The sequence below is a fragment of the Schistocerca serialis genome, chromosome 12, assembly GCF_023864345.2.
Source record: "Schistocerca serialis cubense isolate TAMUIC-IGC-003099 chromosome 12, iqSchSeri2.2, whole genome shotgun sequence".
NCBI lineage: Eukaryota > Metazoa > Arthropoda > Insecta > Orthoptera > Acrididae > Schistocerca > Schistocerca serialis.
The window spans coordinates 83,711,904-83,728,926 of record NC_064649.1 but is presented as its reverse complement, the minus strand read 5'-3'; the positions used below and the strand labels follow the sequence as shown (position 1 = coordinate 83,728,926).

Below are 17,023 nucleotides of genomic sequence, written 5' to 3'. Positions count from 1 at the left end.
AACTACCAAAAATCGAGTCTGTCTGAACTGTGACACCTATCACAAAGAAGCAGAATGCAATATCACTTGCCCTTAAAAGTTACGCAGTTGGTTTATTCCCGGTATCAAATGGATACTGTTAAAATGTGCGCCGGCCGCGGTGGTCTAGCGGTTCTGGCGCTGCAGTCCGGAACCGCGGGACTGCTACGGTCGCAGGTTCGAATCCTGCCTCGGGCATGGGTGTGTGTGATGTTCTTAGGTTAGTTAGGTTTAAGTAGTTCTAAGATCTAGGGGACTTATGACCTGAGATGTTGAGTCCCATAGTGCTCAGAGCCATTTTTTTGTTAAAATGTCCGCGCAACATATATAAATAATCCACGACACGTACGACAAGAAATAGTCTGTACTAGGGATGCAGTGACATTCTAAATATACAGGGCGCTATACGGACAAACACACGACGTCCCGAGAACACGTGGCCAGGCCGGCAATGTACACTCCTGGAAATGGAAAAAAGAACACATTGACACCGGTGTGTCAGACCCACCATACTTGCTCCGGACACTGCTAGAGGGCTGTACAACCAATGAGCACACACACGGCACAGTGGACACACCAGGAACCGCGGTGTTGGCCGTCGAATGGCGCTAGCTGCGCAGCATTTGTGCACCGCCGCCGTCAGTGTCAGCCAGTTTGCCGTGGCATACGGAGCTCCATCGCAGTCTTTAACACTGGTAGCATGCCGCGACAGCGTGGACGTGAACCGTATGTGCAGTTGACGGACTTTGAGCGAGGGCGTATAGTGGGCATGCGGGAGGCCGGGTGGACGTACCGCCGAATTGCTCAACACGTGGGGCGTGAGGTCTCCACAGTACATCGATGTTGTCGCCAGTGGTCGGCGGAAGGTGCACGTGCCCGTCGACCTGGGACCGGACCGCAGCGACGCACGGATGCCCGCCAAGACCGTAGGATCCTACGCAGTGCCGTAGGGGACCGCACCGCCACTTCCCAGCAAATTAGGGACACTGTTGCTCCTGGGGTATCGGCGAGGACCATTCGCAACCGTCTCCATGAAGCTGGGCTAAGGTCCCGCACACCGTTAGGCCGTCTTCCGCTCACGCCCCGACATCGTGCAGCCCGCCTCCAGTGGTGTCGCGACAGGCGTGAATGGAGGGACGAATGGAGACGTGTCGTCTTCAGCGATGAGAGTCGTTTCTGCCTTGGTGCCAATGATGGTCGTATGCGTGTTTGGCGCCGTTCAGGTGAGCGCCACAATCAGGACTGCATACGACTGAGGCACACAGGGCCAACACCCGGCATCATGGTGTGGGGAGCGATCTCCTACACTGGCCGTACACCACTGGTGATCGTCGAGGGGACACTGAATAGTGCACGGTACATCCAAACCGTCATCGAACCCATCGTTCTACCATTCCTAGACCGGCAAGGGAACTTGCTGTTCCAACAGGACAATGCACGTCCGCATGTATCCCGTGCCACCCAACGTGCTCTAGAAGGTGTAAGTCAACTACCCTGGCCAGCAAGATCTCCGGATCTGTCCCCCATTGAGCATGTTTGGGACTGGATGAAGCGTCGTCTCACGCGGTCTGCACGTCCAGCACGAACGCTGGTCCAACTGAGGCGCCAGGTGGAAATGGCATGGCAAGCCGTTCCACAGGACTACATCCAGCATCTCTACGATCGTCTCCATGGGAGAATAGCAGCCTGCATTGCTGCGAAAGGTGGATATACACTGTACTAGTGCCGACATTGTGCATGCTCTGTTGCCTGTGTCTATGTGCCTGTGGTTCTGTCAGTGTGATCATGTGATGTATCTGACCCCAGGAATGTGTCAATAAAGTTTCCCCTTCCTGGGACAATGAATTCACGGTGTTCTTATTTCAATTTCCAGGAGTGTATTTACTCTACAGGTTAGTTAGGTTTAAGTAGTTCTAAGTTCTAGTGGACTGATGACCTCAGATGATAAGTCCCATAGTGCTTAGAGCCAATTGAACCGTTTTGAACCATCTTATTTTTCTCGGGGTCACCAATAATGTAGACAACAAATTAAACCCACATACAGCTTTACACAAAGTAATTCATTTCTACGACTCGGAAAAAAAACTCACTGAAGTATTAGTCAAAGAGTAAAGAAGTAAATGCACTTGCATGGAGTAAACGATGCAAGCCTCACCGGCTATTCCCACGTTACCACAAACTTATGTCAGGAAACGCATCGTTGTCACGCTAGAGATTATTCAGTCATACATTCTTACAAAGACTGCGGTCTAGTACGCGCTCTACCATGCAGCCACAGATACAGTATGCATGGTTTCCTCCTACAAGGTGGGTACTGTTCCTCATACGCCATGCCCAAGCGCTCTCTCCTGCTGTAGTAATTGGTAGTGTTGTGTCCGATTCACTTCTCTTGCTGACTCACCTTGTAGTGGATGTGACATAGCGTTGTTCACAGTGGTTCCCTACTGGAATCGAGAGCATGCCGACATGGTGCTTTCTTACGGAAAGGCAAAGGGCAACGGGCGACGAGCAACAAAGCTGCATCAGGAGACTTATCCCCGCTGACAACAACCACAGCATTCCATGTTTGCAACAGTGTTTGCCGTTTGCCTGAGACGGTCGTTTCAGGAAGCAGGAAATCATGAAGGACGTACCCGAAATGTTCGGACACCAGACTTGGAGGAAAATGTGATAAAACTGTGGAAGGCACCGCCGTGTCATTATCAGGCCATTGGTCTGCCAGTACAGGGTAAGCCAGATGACCGTGTGGAACATTCTACACCACAATTGTTTCAACCCTTTTCACTTACAGCGAGTGCACGGCTGACTAGCGACAGACTTTCCACATCGGAATATAGCCCAGTATGTCGTCCTCGACGGCGAATGTTGATCAGAGATAAGGGTATGCACAAAAGTGACGCTGGGAAGTGTAATAGGACTACAGTTCTACTCTATATACACTACTGGCCATTAAAATTGCTGCACCACGAAGATGACGTGCTACAGACGCGAAATTTAACCGACAGGAAAAAGATGCTGTGATATACAAATGATTAGCTTTTCAGAGCATTCACACAAGGTTGGCGCCAGTGGCGACACCTACAACGTGCTGACATGAGGAAAGTTTCCAACCGATTTCTCATACACAGACAGCAGTTGACCGGCGTTGCCTGGTGAAACGTTGTTGTGATGCCTCGTGTAAGGAGGAGAAATGCGTACTATCACGTTTCCGACTTTGATAAAGGTCGGATTGCAGCCTATCGCGATTGCGGTTTATCGTATCGCGATATTGCTGCTCGCGTTGGTCGATATCCAACGACTGTTAGCAGAATATGGAATCGGTGGGTTCAGGAGGGTAATACGGAACGCCGTGCTGGGTCCCAACGGCCTCGTATCACTAGCAGTCGAGATGACAGGCATCTTAACCGCATGGCTGTAACGGATCGCGCAGCTACGTGTCGATCCCTGAGTCAACAGATGGGGACGTTTGCAAGACAACAACCATCTGCACGAACAGTTCGACGACGTTTGCAGCAGCATGGACTATCAGCTCGGAGACCGTGGCTGCGGTTACCCTTGACTCTGCATCACAGACAGGAGCGCCTGCGATGGTGTACTCGACGACGAACCTGGGTGCACGAATGGCAAAACGTCATTTTTTCGGTTAAATCTAGGTTCCGTTTACAGCATCATGATGGTCGCATCCGTGTTTAGAATATCGCGGTGAACGCACATTGGAGGCGCGTATTCGTCATCGGCATACTGGCGTATCACCCGGAGTGATGGTATGGGGTGTCGTTGGTTACACGTCTCGGTCACTTCTTGTCCGCACTGACGGCACTTTGAACAGTGGACGTTACATTTCAGATGTGTTACGACCCGTGCCTCTACCCTTCATTCGATCACTGCGAAACCCTACATTTCAGCAAGATGATGCACGATCGCATGTTGCAGGTCCTGTACGGGCCTTTCTGGATACAGAAAATGTTCGACTGCTGCCCTGGCCAGCACATTCTCCAGATCTTTCACCAATTGGAAACGTCTGGTCAGTGCTGGCCGAGCAACTTGCTCGACGCTATACATCAGTCACTACTCTTGATGAACTGTTGAATCGTGTTGAAGCTGCACGGGCAGCTGTACCTGTACAAGCCATCCAAGCTCTGTTTGACTCAGTGCCCAGGCGTATCAAGGCCTTTATTACGGCCAGAGGTGGTTTGTTCTGGTTACTGATTTCTCAGGATCTATGGACCCAAATTGCGTGAAAATGTAATCACATGTCAGTTCTAGTATAATATATTTGTCCAATGAATACCCGTTTATCATCTGCATTTCTTCTTGATGTAGCAATTTTAATGGCCAGAAGTGTAATATTTGACTAGGACCGATTGGTGCGACCTTTTAGCATTGTTCACCTGATGACGATGCTTAAAGCTGCGAAAACGGTCGCGTTCTAATTGGCAACAATTTTGCCAGCTGCGAGCGGAATTCTTCCTAGCCTCAAAAATAAAAGTAATATTCGCTTTAGAACAGGGGGTGCAAACTCAACAAGGTGCAGTGCTAATCACTATCACACCGTATCGTCTGAGGATATCCGCGGTAAAAGGCACATAAAGCACCTGGAAAGTACCTGGAAAACATTGCCCGTCGTTCTTTTCTTTTTCAGAAATGGTCGAGTTCTACTCGAAGTTTCTGGGAAATCGAATTGTGGCACTTGCAGGGCAGCCGTTGTTTGTATACATTTCTGAGAACGCATGTTGTTACAGAGTGATTACCTGTAAATACCACATTAATGCAATAAATGCTCAAAATGATCTGCGTCAACCTCAATGCATTTGGCAATACGTGTAACGACATTCCTCTCAACAGCGAGTAGTTCGCCTTCCGTAATGTTCGCACATGCATTGACAATGCGCTGACGCATGTTGTCAGGCGTTGTCGGTGGATCACCATAGCAAATATCCTTCAACTGTGCCCACAGAAAGAAATCCGGGGACGTCAGATCCTGTGAACGTGCGGGCCACGGTATGGTGCTTCGACGACCAATCCACCTGTCATGAAATATGCTACTCAATACCGCTTCAATCGCACGCCAGCTATGTGGCGGACATCCATCATGTTGGAAGTACATCGCTATTCTGTCATGCAGTGAAATATCTTGTAGTAACATTACGTAGGAAATCAGCATACATTGAGAGATTTAGATTGCCATCGATAAAATGGGGGCCAGTTATCCTTCATACCATAATGCCGCATCATACATTAAGCCGCTACGGTCGCTGATGTTCCACTTGTCGCAGCCATCGTGGTTTTTCCGTTGCCAATAGTGCATATTACTCAGGTTTACGTTACCGCTCTTGGTGAATGACGCTTCGTCGCTAAATAGAACACGCGCAAAAAATCTGTCATCGCCCCGTAATTTCTCTTGTGCCCAGTGGTAGAACTGTACACGACGTCCAAAGTCGTCGCCATGCAATTCCTGGTGCATAGAAATATGGTACGGGTACAATCGATGTTGATGTAGCATTCTCAACACCGACGCTTTTGAGATTCCCGATTCTCTTGCAATTTGTCTGCTACTGATGTGCGGATTAGCCGCGACAGCAGCTAAAACATCTACTTGCGCATCATCATTTGTTGCAGGTCGTGGCTGACGTTTCGCATGTGGCTGAACACTTCCTGTTCCCTTAAATAACGTAACTATCCGGCGAACGGTCCGGACACTTGGATGATGTCGTCCAGAATACCGAGCAGCGTACATAGCACACGTCCGTTGGGCATTTTGATCACAATAGCCATATATCAACATGATATCGACCTTTTCCGCAATTGATAAACGGTCCATTTTAACACGGGTAATGTATCACGAAGCAAATACCGTCCGCACTGGCGGAATGTTACGTTTTACCACGTACTTATACGTTTGTGACTATTACAGCACCATCTATCGCAAAGCGGAAAAAGTTGTCCAACTAAAACATTCATATTTGTTTACGTACTACACGAATATGTAATAAAAATGGGGATTCCTATTTTAAAAAACGCTGTTGATATGCGTTTGACCTATGGCAGCGCCATCTAGCGGGCCAACCATAACGCCATCTGGTCTCCCGCTTGAAGCTAGAAAAGTTTCGTTCTTTGTAGTTTTTCGTTTGATGCTTATTTCGTGAGGTATTTGGCCCAGTCACTATCAATGGACCACAGTAAATATATATATATATATATATATATATATATATATATATATATATATATATATATATATATATATGTTTCAGAAAGAGCAAAACTCCTTATGTATAAGAATTATTACGTCCTGATTGTCACCTATGGTGGAGAAACATGGACAATGACAGAAATGGTCTGGAGCAGACGGAAAGCAGGGGAAATGAAATTTCTCAGAGCAGTTAAGGGAAAAACAAGAATGGACAGAGTAAGGAATGTAGAGATTAGAAAAGACCTTAAACAAGAAAGTATGAGAGAAGAAATTGACTCAGTCCGGAACCGCGCGACTGCTACGGTCGCAGGTTCGAATCCTGCCTCGGGCATGGATGTGTGTGATGTCCTTAGGTTAGTTAGGTTTAAGTAGTTCTAAGTTCTAGGGGACTGATGACCATAGATGTTAAGTCCCGTAGTGCTCAGAGCCATTTGAACCATTTGAAGAAATTGAAAGAGAGAGATTAAGATGGTATGGGCATTTTAAGAGGATGCATGGGCAGAGACTCCCCAAAATTATGGAAGAACTAAAGATGGATGGGAAAAGGCCGAGAGGGCGCCCAAGAACACGGTGGAAAATGGGAGTGAGAATATCTGTAGAAAGGAGAGGTGTGACCTGGCAGCAAGTGGAGGAAGAAAAGTGGTGGGAGGACCGAGCCAGATGGAGGGGACTCGTCAGCACCTAGACCCGGCGGTAGCTGGAGTGGGATTCGGATATATATATATATATATATATATATATATATATATATATATATATATATATATATATATATCATCATCATCATCATCAGCCAATTCAATCATTAGATGATGTGGCCTCTTCGAGTCGTGGATTCAGGTAGGCTTTCAGAAGTCTTCTCCAAGTGGAACAGTGTTGGGCAGTTCTCTGCCAGGTGTTACCAGCGATCTTCTTGATGTCTTTGTGCCATCTGTCTGGTGGTCTTCCTCTAGGCCTCCAGTGCTCTCTCGGACTCCACTCCAGTACTAACTTCGTCCATCTGTTGTCTTTTCTTCTTGCGACGTGGACAGCCCACTGCCATTTCAAGGAACCTACTCTCTCTAAGATGTCATTAACCTTCGTCACAGACCGGATGTCATCTGCCCTTTTCCTGTCCTTTCTTGTACAGCCCAGCATTGATCTCTCCATGGCTCTCTGTGCTGTCCTAAGTTTCCCTTTTGTGAATGAGTTCAGTGTCCATGTCTCGCATCCGTACGTCATCACAGGAAGAATGCATTGATCAAATACTGCTTTCTTCAGATTTACTGGCATTTTTGATCTGAATACTTTTGAATTCTTCCCAAATGCTTGCCAGCCAAGCTTGATGCGTCGATAGATTTCTGGTCTTATGTCTCCCTTCATATTTATAATCTGGCCAAGGTAGACATATTCACTGACCTCTTCTAGTAGACTGTCCTTGACTTTCACATCTCCAGCTGGGACCCATTTGTTGGATATTACTTTTGTTTTGGAAAGGTTCATGTTCAAGCTAACCAGCTGACATTCCGATGCAAGATCTGTAACTAAGTTTTGGAACTCTGCGAAGTCTTTGGCCAGTAAGGCAATATCATCAGCAAATCTCAAGTTGGTAAGCCTTCTTCCATTAATTCTAATTCCCTTACCTTCCCACCTCAGCATTATACACTCCTGGAAATGAACACATTGACACCGGTGTGTCAGACCCACCATACTTGCTCCGGACACTGCGAGAGGGCTATACAAGCAATGATCACACGCACGGCACAGCGGACACACCAGGAACCGCGGTGTTGGCCGTCGAATGGCGCTAGCTGCGCAGCATTTGTGCACCGCCGCCGTCAGTGTCAGCCAGTTTGCTGTGGCATACGGAGCTCCATCGCAGTCTTTAACACTGGTAGCATGCGCGACAGTGTGGACGTGAACCGTATGTGCAGTTGACGGACTTTGAGCGAGGGCGTATAGTGGGCATGCGGGAGGCCGGGTGGACGTACCGCCGAATTGCTCAACACGTGGGGCGTGAGGTCTCCACAGTACATCGATGTTGTCGCCGGTGGTCGGCGGAAGGTGCACGTGCCCGTCGACCTGGGACCGGACCGCAGCGACGCACGGATGCACGCCAAGACCGTAGGATCCTACGCAGTGCCGTAGGGGACCGCACCGCCACTTCCCAGCAAATTAGGGACACTGTTGCTCCTGGGGTATCGGCGAGGACCATTCGCAACCGTCTCCATGAAGCTGGGCTACGGTCCCGCACACCGTTAGGCCGTCTTCCGCTCACGCCCCAACATCGTGCAGCCCGCCTCCAGTGGTGTCGCGACAGGCGTGAATGGAGGGACGAATGGAGACGTGTCGTCTTCAGCGATGAGAGTCGCTTCTGCCTTGGTGCCAATGATGGTCGTATGCGTGTTTGGCGCCGTGCAGGTGAGCGCCACAATCAGGACTGCATACGACCGAGGCACACAGGGCCAACACCCGGCATCATGGTGTGGGGAGCGATCTCCTACACTGACCGTACACCACTGGTGATCGTCGAGGGGACACTGAATAGTGCACGGTACATCCAAACCGTCATCGAACCCATCGTTCTACCATTCCTAGACCGGCAAGGGAACTTGCTGTTCCAACAGGACAATGCACGTCCGCATGTATCCCGTGCCACCCAACGTGCTCTAGAAGGTGTAAGTCAACTACCCTGGCCAGCAAGATCTCCGAATCTGTCCCCCATTGAGCATGTTTGGGACTGGATGAAGCGTCGTCTCACGCGGTCTGCACGTCCAGCACGAACGCTGGTCCAACTGAGGCGCCAGGTGGAAATGGCATGGCAAGCCGTTCCACAGGACTACATCCAGCACCTCTACGATCGTCGCCATGGGAGAATAGCAGCCTGCATTGCTGCGAAAGGTGGATATACACTGTACTAGTGCCGACATTGTGCATGCTCTGTTGCCTGTGTCTATGTGCCTGTGGTTCTGTCAGTGTGATCATGTGATGTATCTGACCCCAGGAATGTGTCAATAAAGTTTCCCCTTCCTGGGACAATGAATTCACGGTGTTCTTATTTCAATTTCCAGGAGTATATATATATATATATATATATACTCTATGCGACAAAATTTGGGTTTTGGTGTACAATTTGTGTGTCATTGCCCGACATAGCTCTTTGCATGTTTTTCCCGATTGCGCATGGGTGATTGGCGCGATAACTGTACCCTCCTGCCGACCATCGGTGCGTTTGTGTCGCCGCGTGTACAGTCTCCAGGGGCAACAGGTCGGACAACAGACGGGTCATCGACGGGCAGTCGCATGGCAGGGTAGGGTACGCCAGTCACGGCGGACTGCTGGCAGTTTGTGTGCCGACAGCAGAGAGCGACAACAGACCGCAGCCATGGTAAGTCTGCCGCGCGTTTAGCCCACGTCTTGACTCCTCTTCTTACCAGCAGCCAGGGACGTACCGTAACACACGGGAAAGGCAAGTTCCTTACGGCTGTACGATATTGTCTTGAAATCGGTTCTGCGTGCGTGAGGTAGACATCAGAATCCAGTTTTAGGGAAACTGGCTTTCGCAGCAATGTACACAAGCAAATTACTAAAACGGTGCACAGGGAATCCCTGTTGGCGGTTACATATCTAACAGCTTGCAAGAGAGAGAAAAATTTGCTTTTCATTGTTTTATATAATTATTGATCGAACTGAAGAAAATTAAATTCTGTTATCTATTCATTCGGAGGTACAATTTTACGTTACAAGTTTAACGCAACAACACAAGTATTACAGTTAGAAACTGTGTACATATCTTCAGGCAGAATACCTCATGGCGCGCAAAGAACTGTAATGTCTCTTTCCGCTATAAGTTATACGAGCATTCTATTAAGTTCGTGAAGTTAAATTTCGTAAAACTATCTTTCATAAAACCTCGTAAGAAACAATTACAACTAAGCAATATTATATTTGCAAGTACCCAAATTAAACCTTAAATTCTCATTGAAAATGAGAGCCAGGCTCCCTACAAATAATATCAGATGCGTTAGCGTAATAAAATTTATGCAAAGAGGCACCTGACCTATAGTGAACTGTATCACTGAAAATAGTCACTTTTTGATAAAATAAATCTTCTGATTTGATGCTAATTAATTTTGATAGTATTTTTAAATAATTTACTCTGCTCCGGCTTCGTCTTATTTCCTGTGGAAATAAAAAGTTTAAATGCGCCGCGTAATGGTGGCCAACTTTCTCAGTCAAAGATGATCGCAGCTAGCTCCGCAGCAACTGCAAAAAATGCTACAAAAACTCTTGCGTTATAACAAATGTGGCGTGGGTTCCTTAAATGATTACTATGGACTCCAAATTTGCTTATTATATTTTCGTAACTCTTTTACACATCAATTATGTTCTAGTATTTAAACGAGAGTAAGACAAAAGCTATCGCAAGACAATCGTACCTTCTGCACTCAAACAGTAGCTAAGACACAAGAAAACTTCAGAAGACGACTAAGTTCTTTGTCTTCCAGTCCTTTTATAATATAACAAAGATTATAGTGTTCAATTCTTTAGTTTACACATATGATCTTATATCACGGAGAATGTCTTTTTTCTATTATCAGAATCGATAAACTGTCTTTAAAGTTATTTCGTCACTTTGTCCGTATCACAATTAGGCATTAAAGTTCACACAACATTACGCATGTATAGTTCTTTTGTCGTTATTTATAATGTTCATGTCAAATATATGGAAAGGGACACTATAGAACCAATACTATATTGATCCAGTATCTCACAACGAGAGCAGTTAACGACTGCCAACATACAAAACACACGATTCCAAACTTTTGCGAAACTTTTTCTAGCTGACACCAGCACAAAATAATACGAATGAAAAAATTTATCGCTTACTATAACTTCGTTGTTCATGCTGTCAAATTCCAGCATCAGTCACGATGTTTTGCTGCATTACTTCTTTACTACCGACTCTATTCGCAACACATTTTGCAGACGTTATCAACGTAGACCACCTAATGCACGCGCAAAATTATACTATTCTGTGACACACGGTTCAGGAGATATGACAGCAAGAAGATTGAGATGAGTGAGAAACAAGCATTCGCTTAAAATGAAACACAAACTACTCAAGCTGTACTATCCAGTTCCGGTTTTGATTTTTTTTTTTCGCTAGCGTATCGGTGAATAATCCGAAACGTAAAAAAAGGATATATTTAGGAGTTTACATCTTCAAACATGACGGTTTTACGTAGTTAATGTGAAATACAGGAGATATCAAAAAGAATCGTCCTATTTGGCACGTCTGTGTTTCTGAAACTAATAAATATATACAATGAATTCTGTTTTTTGTTGAACGAGAAACTCAGTTTCTGTTTTCATACCTTTTCGTAGGTGTTCAGTATACTTCCCTCGAAATGCGATATTCAAATTGTTCCCACAATGCAGCATGTCTTCAGTTACAGCTTCCACAGTTGCTGTTATGCGACGTCTGAGTTCATCCATTGTTGAAACTTCCTGGCAGATTAAAACTGTGTGCCCGACCGAGACTCGAACTCGGGACCTTTGCCTTTCGCGGGCAAGTGCTCTACCATCTGAGCTACCGAAGCACGACTCACGCCCGGTCCTCACAGCTTTACGTCTGCCAGTATCTCGTCTCCTACCTTCCAAACTTTACAGAAGCTTAGCCACAGCACTATGGGACTTAACATCTGAGGTCATCAGTCCCCTAGAACTTTTTTTTTTTTTTTTTTTTTTGGTCATCAGTCTACTGACTGGTTTGATGCGGCCCGCCACGAATTCCTTTCCTGTGCTAACCTCTTCATCTCAGAGTAGCACTTGCAACCTACGTCCTCAATTATTTGCTTCACGTATTCCAATCTCTGTCTTCCTCTACAGTTTTTGCCCTCTACAGCTCCCTCTAGTACCATGGAAGTCATTCCCTCATGTCTTAGCAGATGTCCTATCATCCTGTCCCTTCTCCTTATCAGTGTTTTCCACATATTCCTTTCCTCTCCGATTCTGCGTAGAACCTCCTCATTCCTTACCTTATCAGTCCACCTAATTTTCAACATTCGTCTATAGCACCACATCTCAAATGCTTCGATTCTCTTCTGTTCCGGTTTTCCCACAGTCCATGTTTCACTACCATACAATGCTGTACCCCAGACGTACATCCTCAGAAATTTCTTCCTCAAATTAAGGTCGGTATTTGATATTAGTAGACTTCTCTTGGCCAGAAATGCCTTTTTTACCATAGCGAGTCTGCTTTTGATGTCCTCCTTGCTCTTTCCGTCATTGGTTATTTTACTGCCTAGGTAGCAGAATTCCTTAACTTCATTGACTTCGTGACCATCAATCCTGATGTTAAGTTTCTCGCTGTTCTCATTTCTACTACTTCTCATTACCTTCGTCTTTCTCCGATTTACTCTCAAACCATACTGTGTACTCATTAGACTGTTCATCCCGTTCAGCAGATCATTTAATTCTTCTTCACTTTCACTCAGGATAGCAATGTCATCAGCTAATCGTATCATTGATATCCTTTCACCTTGTATTTTAATTCCACTCTTGAACCTTTCTTTTATTTCCATCATTGCTTCCTCGATGTACAGATTGAAGAGTAGGGGCGAAAGGCTACAGCCTTATCTTACACCGTTCTTAATACGAGCACTTCGTTCTTGATCGTCCACTCTTATTATTCCCTCTTGGTTGTTGTACATATTGCATATGACCCGTCTCTCCCTATAACTTACCCCTACTTTTTTCAGAATCTCGAACAGCTTGCACCATTTTATATTGTCGAACGCTTTTTCCAGGTCGACAAATCCTATGAAAGTGTCTTGATTTTTCTTTAGCCTTGCTTCCGTTATTAGTCGTAACGTCAGAATTGCCTCTCTCGTCCCTTTACTTTTCCTAAAGCCAAACTGATCGTCACCTAGCGCATTCTCAATTTTCTTTTCCATTCTTCTGTATATTATTCTTGTACGCAGCTTCGATGCATGAGCTGTTAAGCTGATTGTGCGATAATTCTCGCACTTGTCAGCTCTTGCCGTCTTCGGAATTGTGTGGATGATGCTTTTCCGAAAGTCAGATGGTATGTCGCCAGACTCATATATTCTACACACCAACGTGAATAGTCGTTTTGTTGCCACTTCCCCCAACGATTTTAGAAATTCTGATGGAATGTTATCTATCCCTTCTGCCTTATTTGACCGTAAGTCCTCCGGAGCTCTTTTAAATTCCGATTCTAATACTGGATCCCCTATCTCTTCTAAATCGACTCCTGTTTCTTCTTATATCACATCAGACAAATCTTCACCATCATAGAGGCTTTCAATGTATTCTTTCCACCTATCTGCTCTCTCCTCTGCATTTAACAGTGGAATTCCCGTTGCACTCTTAATGTTACCACCGTTGCTTTTAATGTCACCAAAGGTTGTTTTGACTTTCCTGTATGCTGAGTCTGTCCTTCCGACAATCATATCTTTATCGATGTCTTCACATTTTTCCTGCAGCCATTTCGTCGTAGCTTCCCTGCACTTCCTATTTATTTCATTCCTCAGCGACTTGTATTTCTGTATTCCTGACTTTCCCGGAACATGTTTGTACTTCCTCCTTTCATCAATCAACTGAAGTATTTCTTCTGTTACCCATGGTTTCTTCGCAGCTACCTTCTTTGTACCTATGTTTTCCTTCCCAACTTCTGTGATGGCCCGTTTTAGACATGTCCATTCCTCTTCAACTGTACTGCCTACTGCGCTATTCCTTATTGCTGTATCTATAGCGTTAGAGAACTTCAAACGTATCTCGTCATTCCTTAGTACTTCCGTATCCCACTTCTTTGCGTATTGATTCTTCCTGACTAATGTCTTGAACTTCAACCTACTCTTCATCACTACTATATTGTGATCTGAGTCTATATCTGCTCCTGGGTACGCCTTACAATCCAGTATCTGATTTCGGAATCTCTGTCTGACTATGATGTAATCTAATTGAAATCTTCCCGTATCTCCCGGCATTTTCCAAGTATACCTCCTCCTCTTGTGATTCTTGAACAGGGTATTCGCTATTACTAGCTGAAACCTGTTACAGAACTCAATTAGTCTTTCTCCTCTTTCATTCCTTGTCCCAAGCCCATACTCTCCTGTAACCTTTTCTTCTACTCCTTCCCCTACAACTGCATTCCAGTCGCCCATGACTATTAGATTTTCGTCCCCCTTTACATACTGCATTACCCTTTCAATATCCTCATACACTTTCTCAATCTGTTCATCTTCAGCTTGCGCAGTCGGCATGTATACCTGAACTATCGTTGTCGGTGTTGGCCTGCTGTCGATTCTGATTAGAACAACCCGGTCACTGAACTGTTCACAGTAACACACCTTCTGCCCTACCTTCCTATTCATAACGAATCCTACACCCGTTATACCATTTTCTGCTGCTGTTGATATTACCCGATACTCAGAAATCCTTGTCTTCCTCCCACCTCACTTCACTGACCCCTACTATATCTAGATTGAGTCTTTGCATTTCTCTTTTCAGATTTTCTAGTTTCCCTATCACGTTCAAGCTTCCGACATTCCACGCCCCGACTCGTAGAACGTTATCCTTTCGTTGATTATTCAATCTTTTTCTCATGGTAACCTCCCCGTTGGCAGTCTCCTCCCGGAGATCCGAATGGGGGACTATTCCGGAATCTTTTGGCAATGGAGTGATCATCATGACACTTCTTCAATTACAGGCCACATGTCCTGTGGATACACGTTACGTGTCTTTAATGCAGTGGTTTCCATTGCCTTCTGCATCCTCATGTCGTTGATCATTGCAGATTCTTCCGCCTTTAGGGGCAATTTCCCACCCCTAGGACAAGAGAGTTAGCCCTCAACCTCTATCCGCTCCTCCGCCCTCTTTGACGAGGCCGTTGGCAGAATGAGGCCGATTTCTTATGCCGGGAGTCTTCGGCCGCCAATGCTGATTATTTATCAAAATTTAGGCATTGGCGGGGATCGAACCCGGGATCGAAGACGTTTTGATTATGAATCAAAGATGCTACCCCTAGACCACGGGGTCAAGGCACTATTGGTCCAGATTGTCCCACTCCTCAACGGCGATTCGGCGTACATTCCTCTGAGTGGTTGGTGGGTGACGTCGTCAATAAACAGCCCTTTTCAATCTATCCCAGGCATGTTCGACAGCGTTTATGTCTAGAGAACATGGTGGCCACTCTAGTCGGATGATGTCGTTATCCTGAAGGAAGTCATTCACAAGATGTGCACGGTGGGGGCGCAAATTGTCGTCCATGAAGACGAATTCCTCGCCAATATGTTGCCGATATGGCTGCACTCTCGGTCGGAGGATGGCATCCTCGTATCGTACAGCCGTTACGGCGCCTTCCATGACCACCAGCGGCGTACGTCGTTCCCATATAATGCCACTACAAAACAGCAGGCAACCTCTACCTTGCTGCACTCGCTGGACAGTGTGTGTAAGGCGTTCAGCCTGACCTGGTTGCCTCCAAACACGCCTCCAACGACTGTTGAAGGCATATGCGACGCTCATCGGTAAGAGAACGTGATGCCAATCCTGAGCGGTCCATTCGGCATATTGTTGGGCACATTTGTACCGCGCTGCATGGTGTCGTGGTTGCAAAGATGGACCTCGCCATGGACGTCGGGAGTAAAGTTGCGCATCATGCAGCCTATTGCGAAAACATTATTCCACGCGGTGGCGTTACTGTCAGGGTCCCTCTGAGCCTTAATCCATAGGCAGCGGACATCCACTGCAGTAGTAGCCCTTGGGCGGCCTAAGCGAGGCATGTCATTGACAGTTCCTGTCTCTCTGTATCTCCTCCATGTCCGAACAACAAAGCTTTCGTTCACTCCGAGACGCCTGGACACTTGCGTTGTTGAAAGCCCTTCCTGGCACAAAGTAACAATGCGGACGCGATCGAACCGCGATATCGGCCGTCTAGGCATGGTAGAACTGCAGACAACACAAGCTGTGTACCTCGTTCCTGGTGGCATGACGAAACTGATCGGTTGTCGGACCATCTCCGTCTAATAGGCGCTGCTCATAGATGATTGTTTACATCTTTGGACGGGTTAAGTGACATCTCTGAACAGCCAAAGGGACTGTATCTGTGATACAATACCCACAGTCAACGTCTGTCTTTTGGAGTTCTGGGAACCGTGGTGATGCAAAACTTTTTTTGATATCTGTGTGTATCCTGAGCAATGCCTCGTACAGTTAGAACGGCGCGCGGGAAAAATTAGGACCTAAATCTTACAGTGCGAACATTGATTTCTCTTATTTTATCATGCTGATCATCTTCTCCATGTAGATAGGTGCCGACAAAATATTTTCGCAACTGGAGGAGGAAATTAGTGATCGAAATTTCACGAAAAGAGCCTGCTGCAATGAGAAACGCCCTTGTTTCATTGAACGCCACCCCAAATCGTGTGTCATATTCGTGGCACTCTCCATCCTGCTTCGCGATAGTATAAAACGAACTGCCCTTCTCTGAACTTTTTCGATGTCCTCCGTCACTCCTATGTTATGCAGAGCCCACACCGCACTGCAGTACTGCAGAAGAGCGCAGAAAAGAGTACTTTAAGCAGTCTGTTTAGTAGACATGTTGCATTTTCTCAGTGTTCTGCCAACAAAGCGCAGTTTTTGGTTTGCTTTCCACACAACACTATCTACGTAAGCGTTCCAGTTTATGGAGTTCGTATTTGTAATTCCTAACTATTTACTTGAATTTACAGCCTTCAGGTTTGTGTGTTTCTCCTGTAAGTGAAATTTAGCCGATTCCTTTTAATGCTCATGTGGATGACTTAA

The 17,023-nt window shown here is 46.2% G+C and overlaps 1 protein-coding gene across 1 annotated transcript in view; it reads left to right on the top strand.

Moving 5' to 3' along the window:
• The first annotated feature begins 9,505 nt into the window (after positions 1 to 9,505).
• LOC126428082 (tubulin alpha-3 chain-like) overlaps positions 9,506 to 17,023 on the top strand; it is a 231,150-nt gene continuing 223,632 nt past the window's right edge. Inside the window, exon 1 of the mRNA XM_050089970.1 lies at positions 9,506 to 9,578. Coding sequence (XP_049945927.1) covers positions 9,576 to 9,578 — 3 coding nt within the window. The 5' untranslated portion in view covers positions 9,506 to 9,575. The remainder of the gene's footprint in view (positions 9,579 to 17,023) is intronic.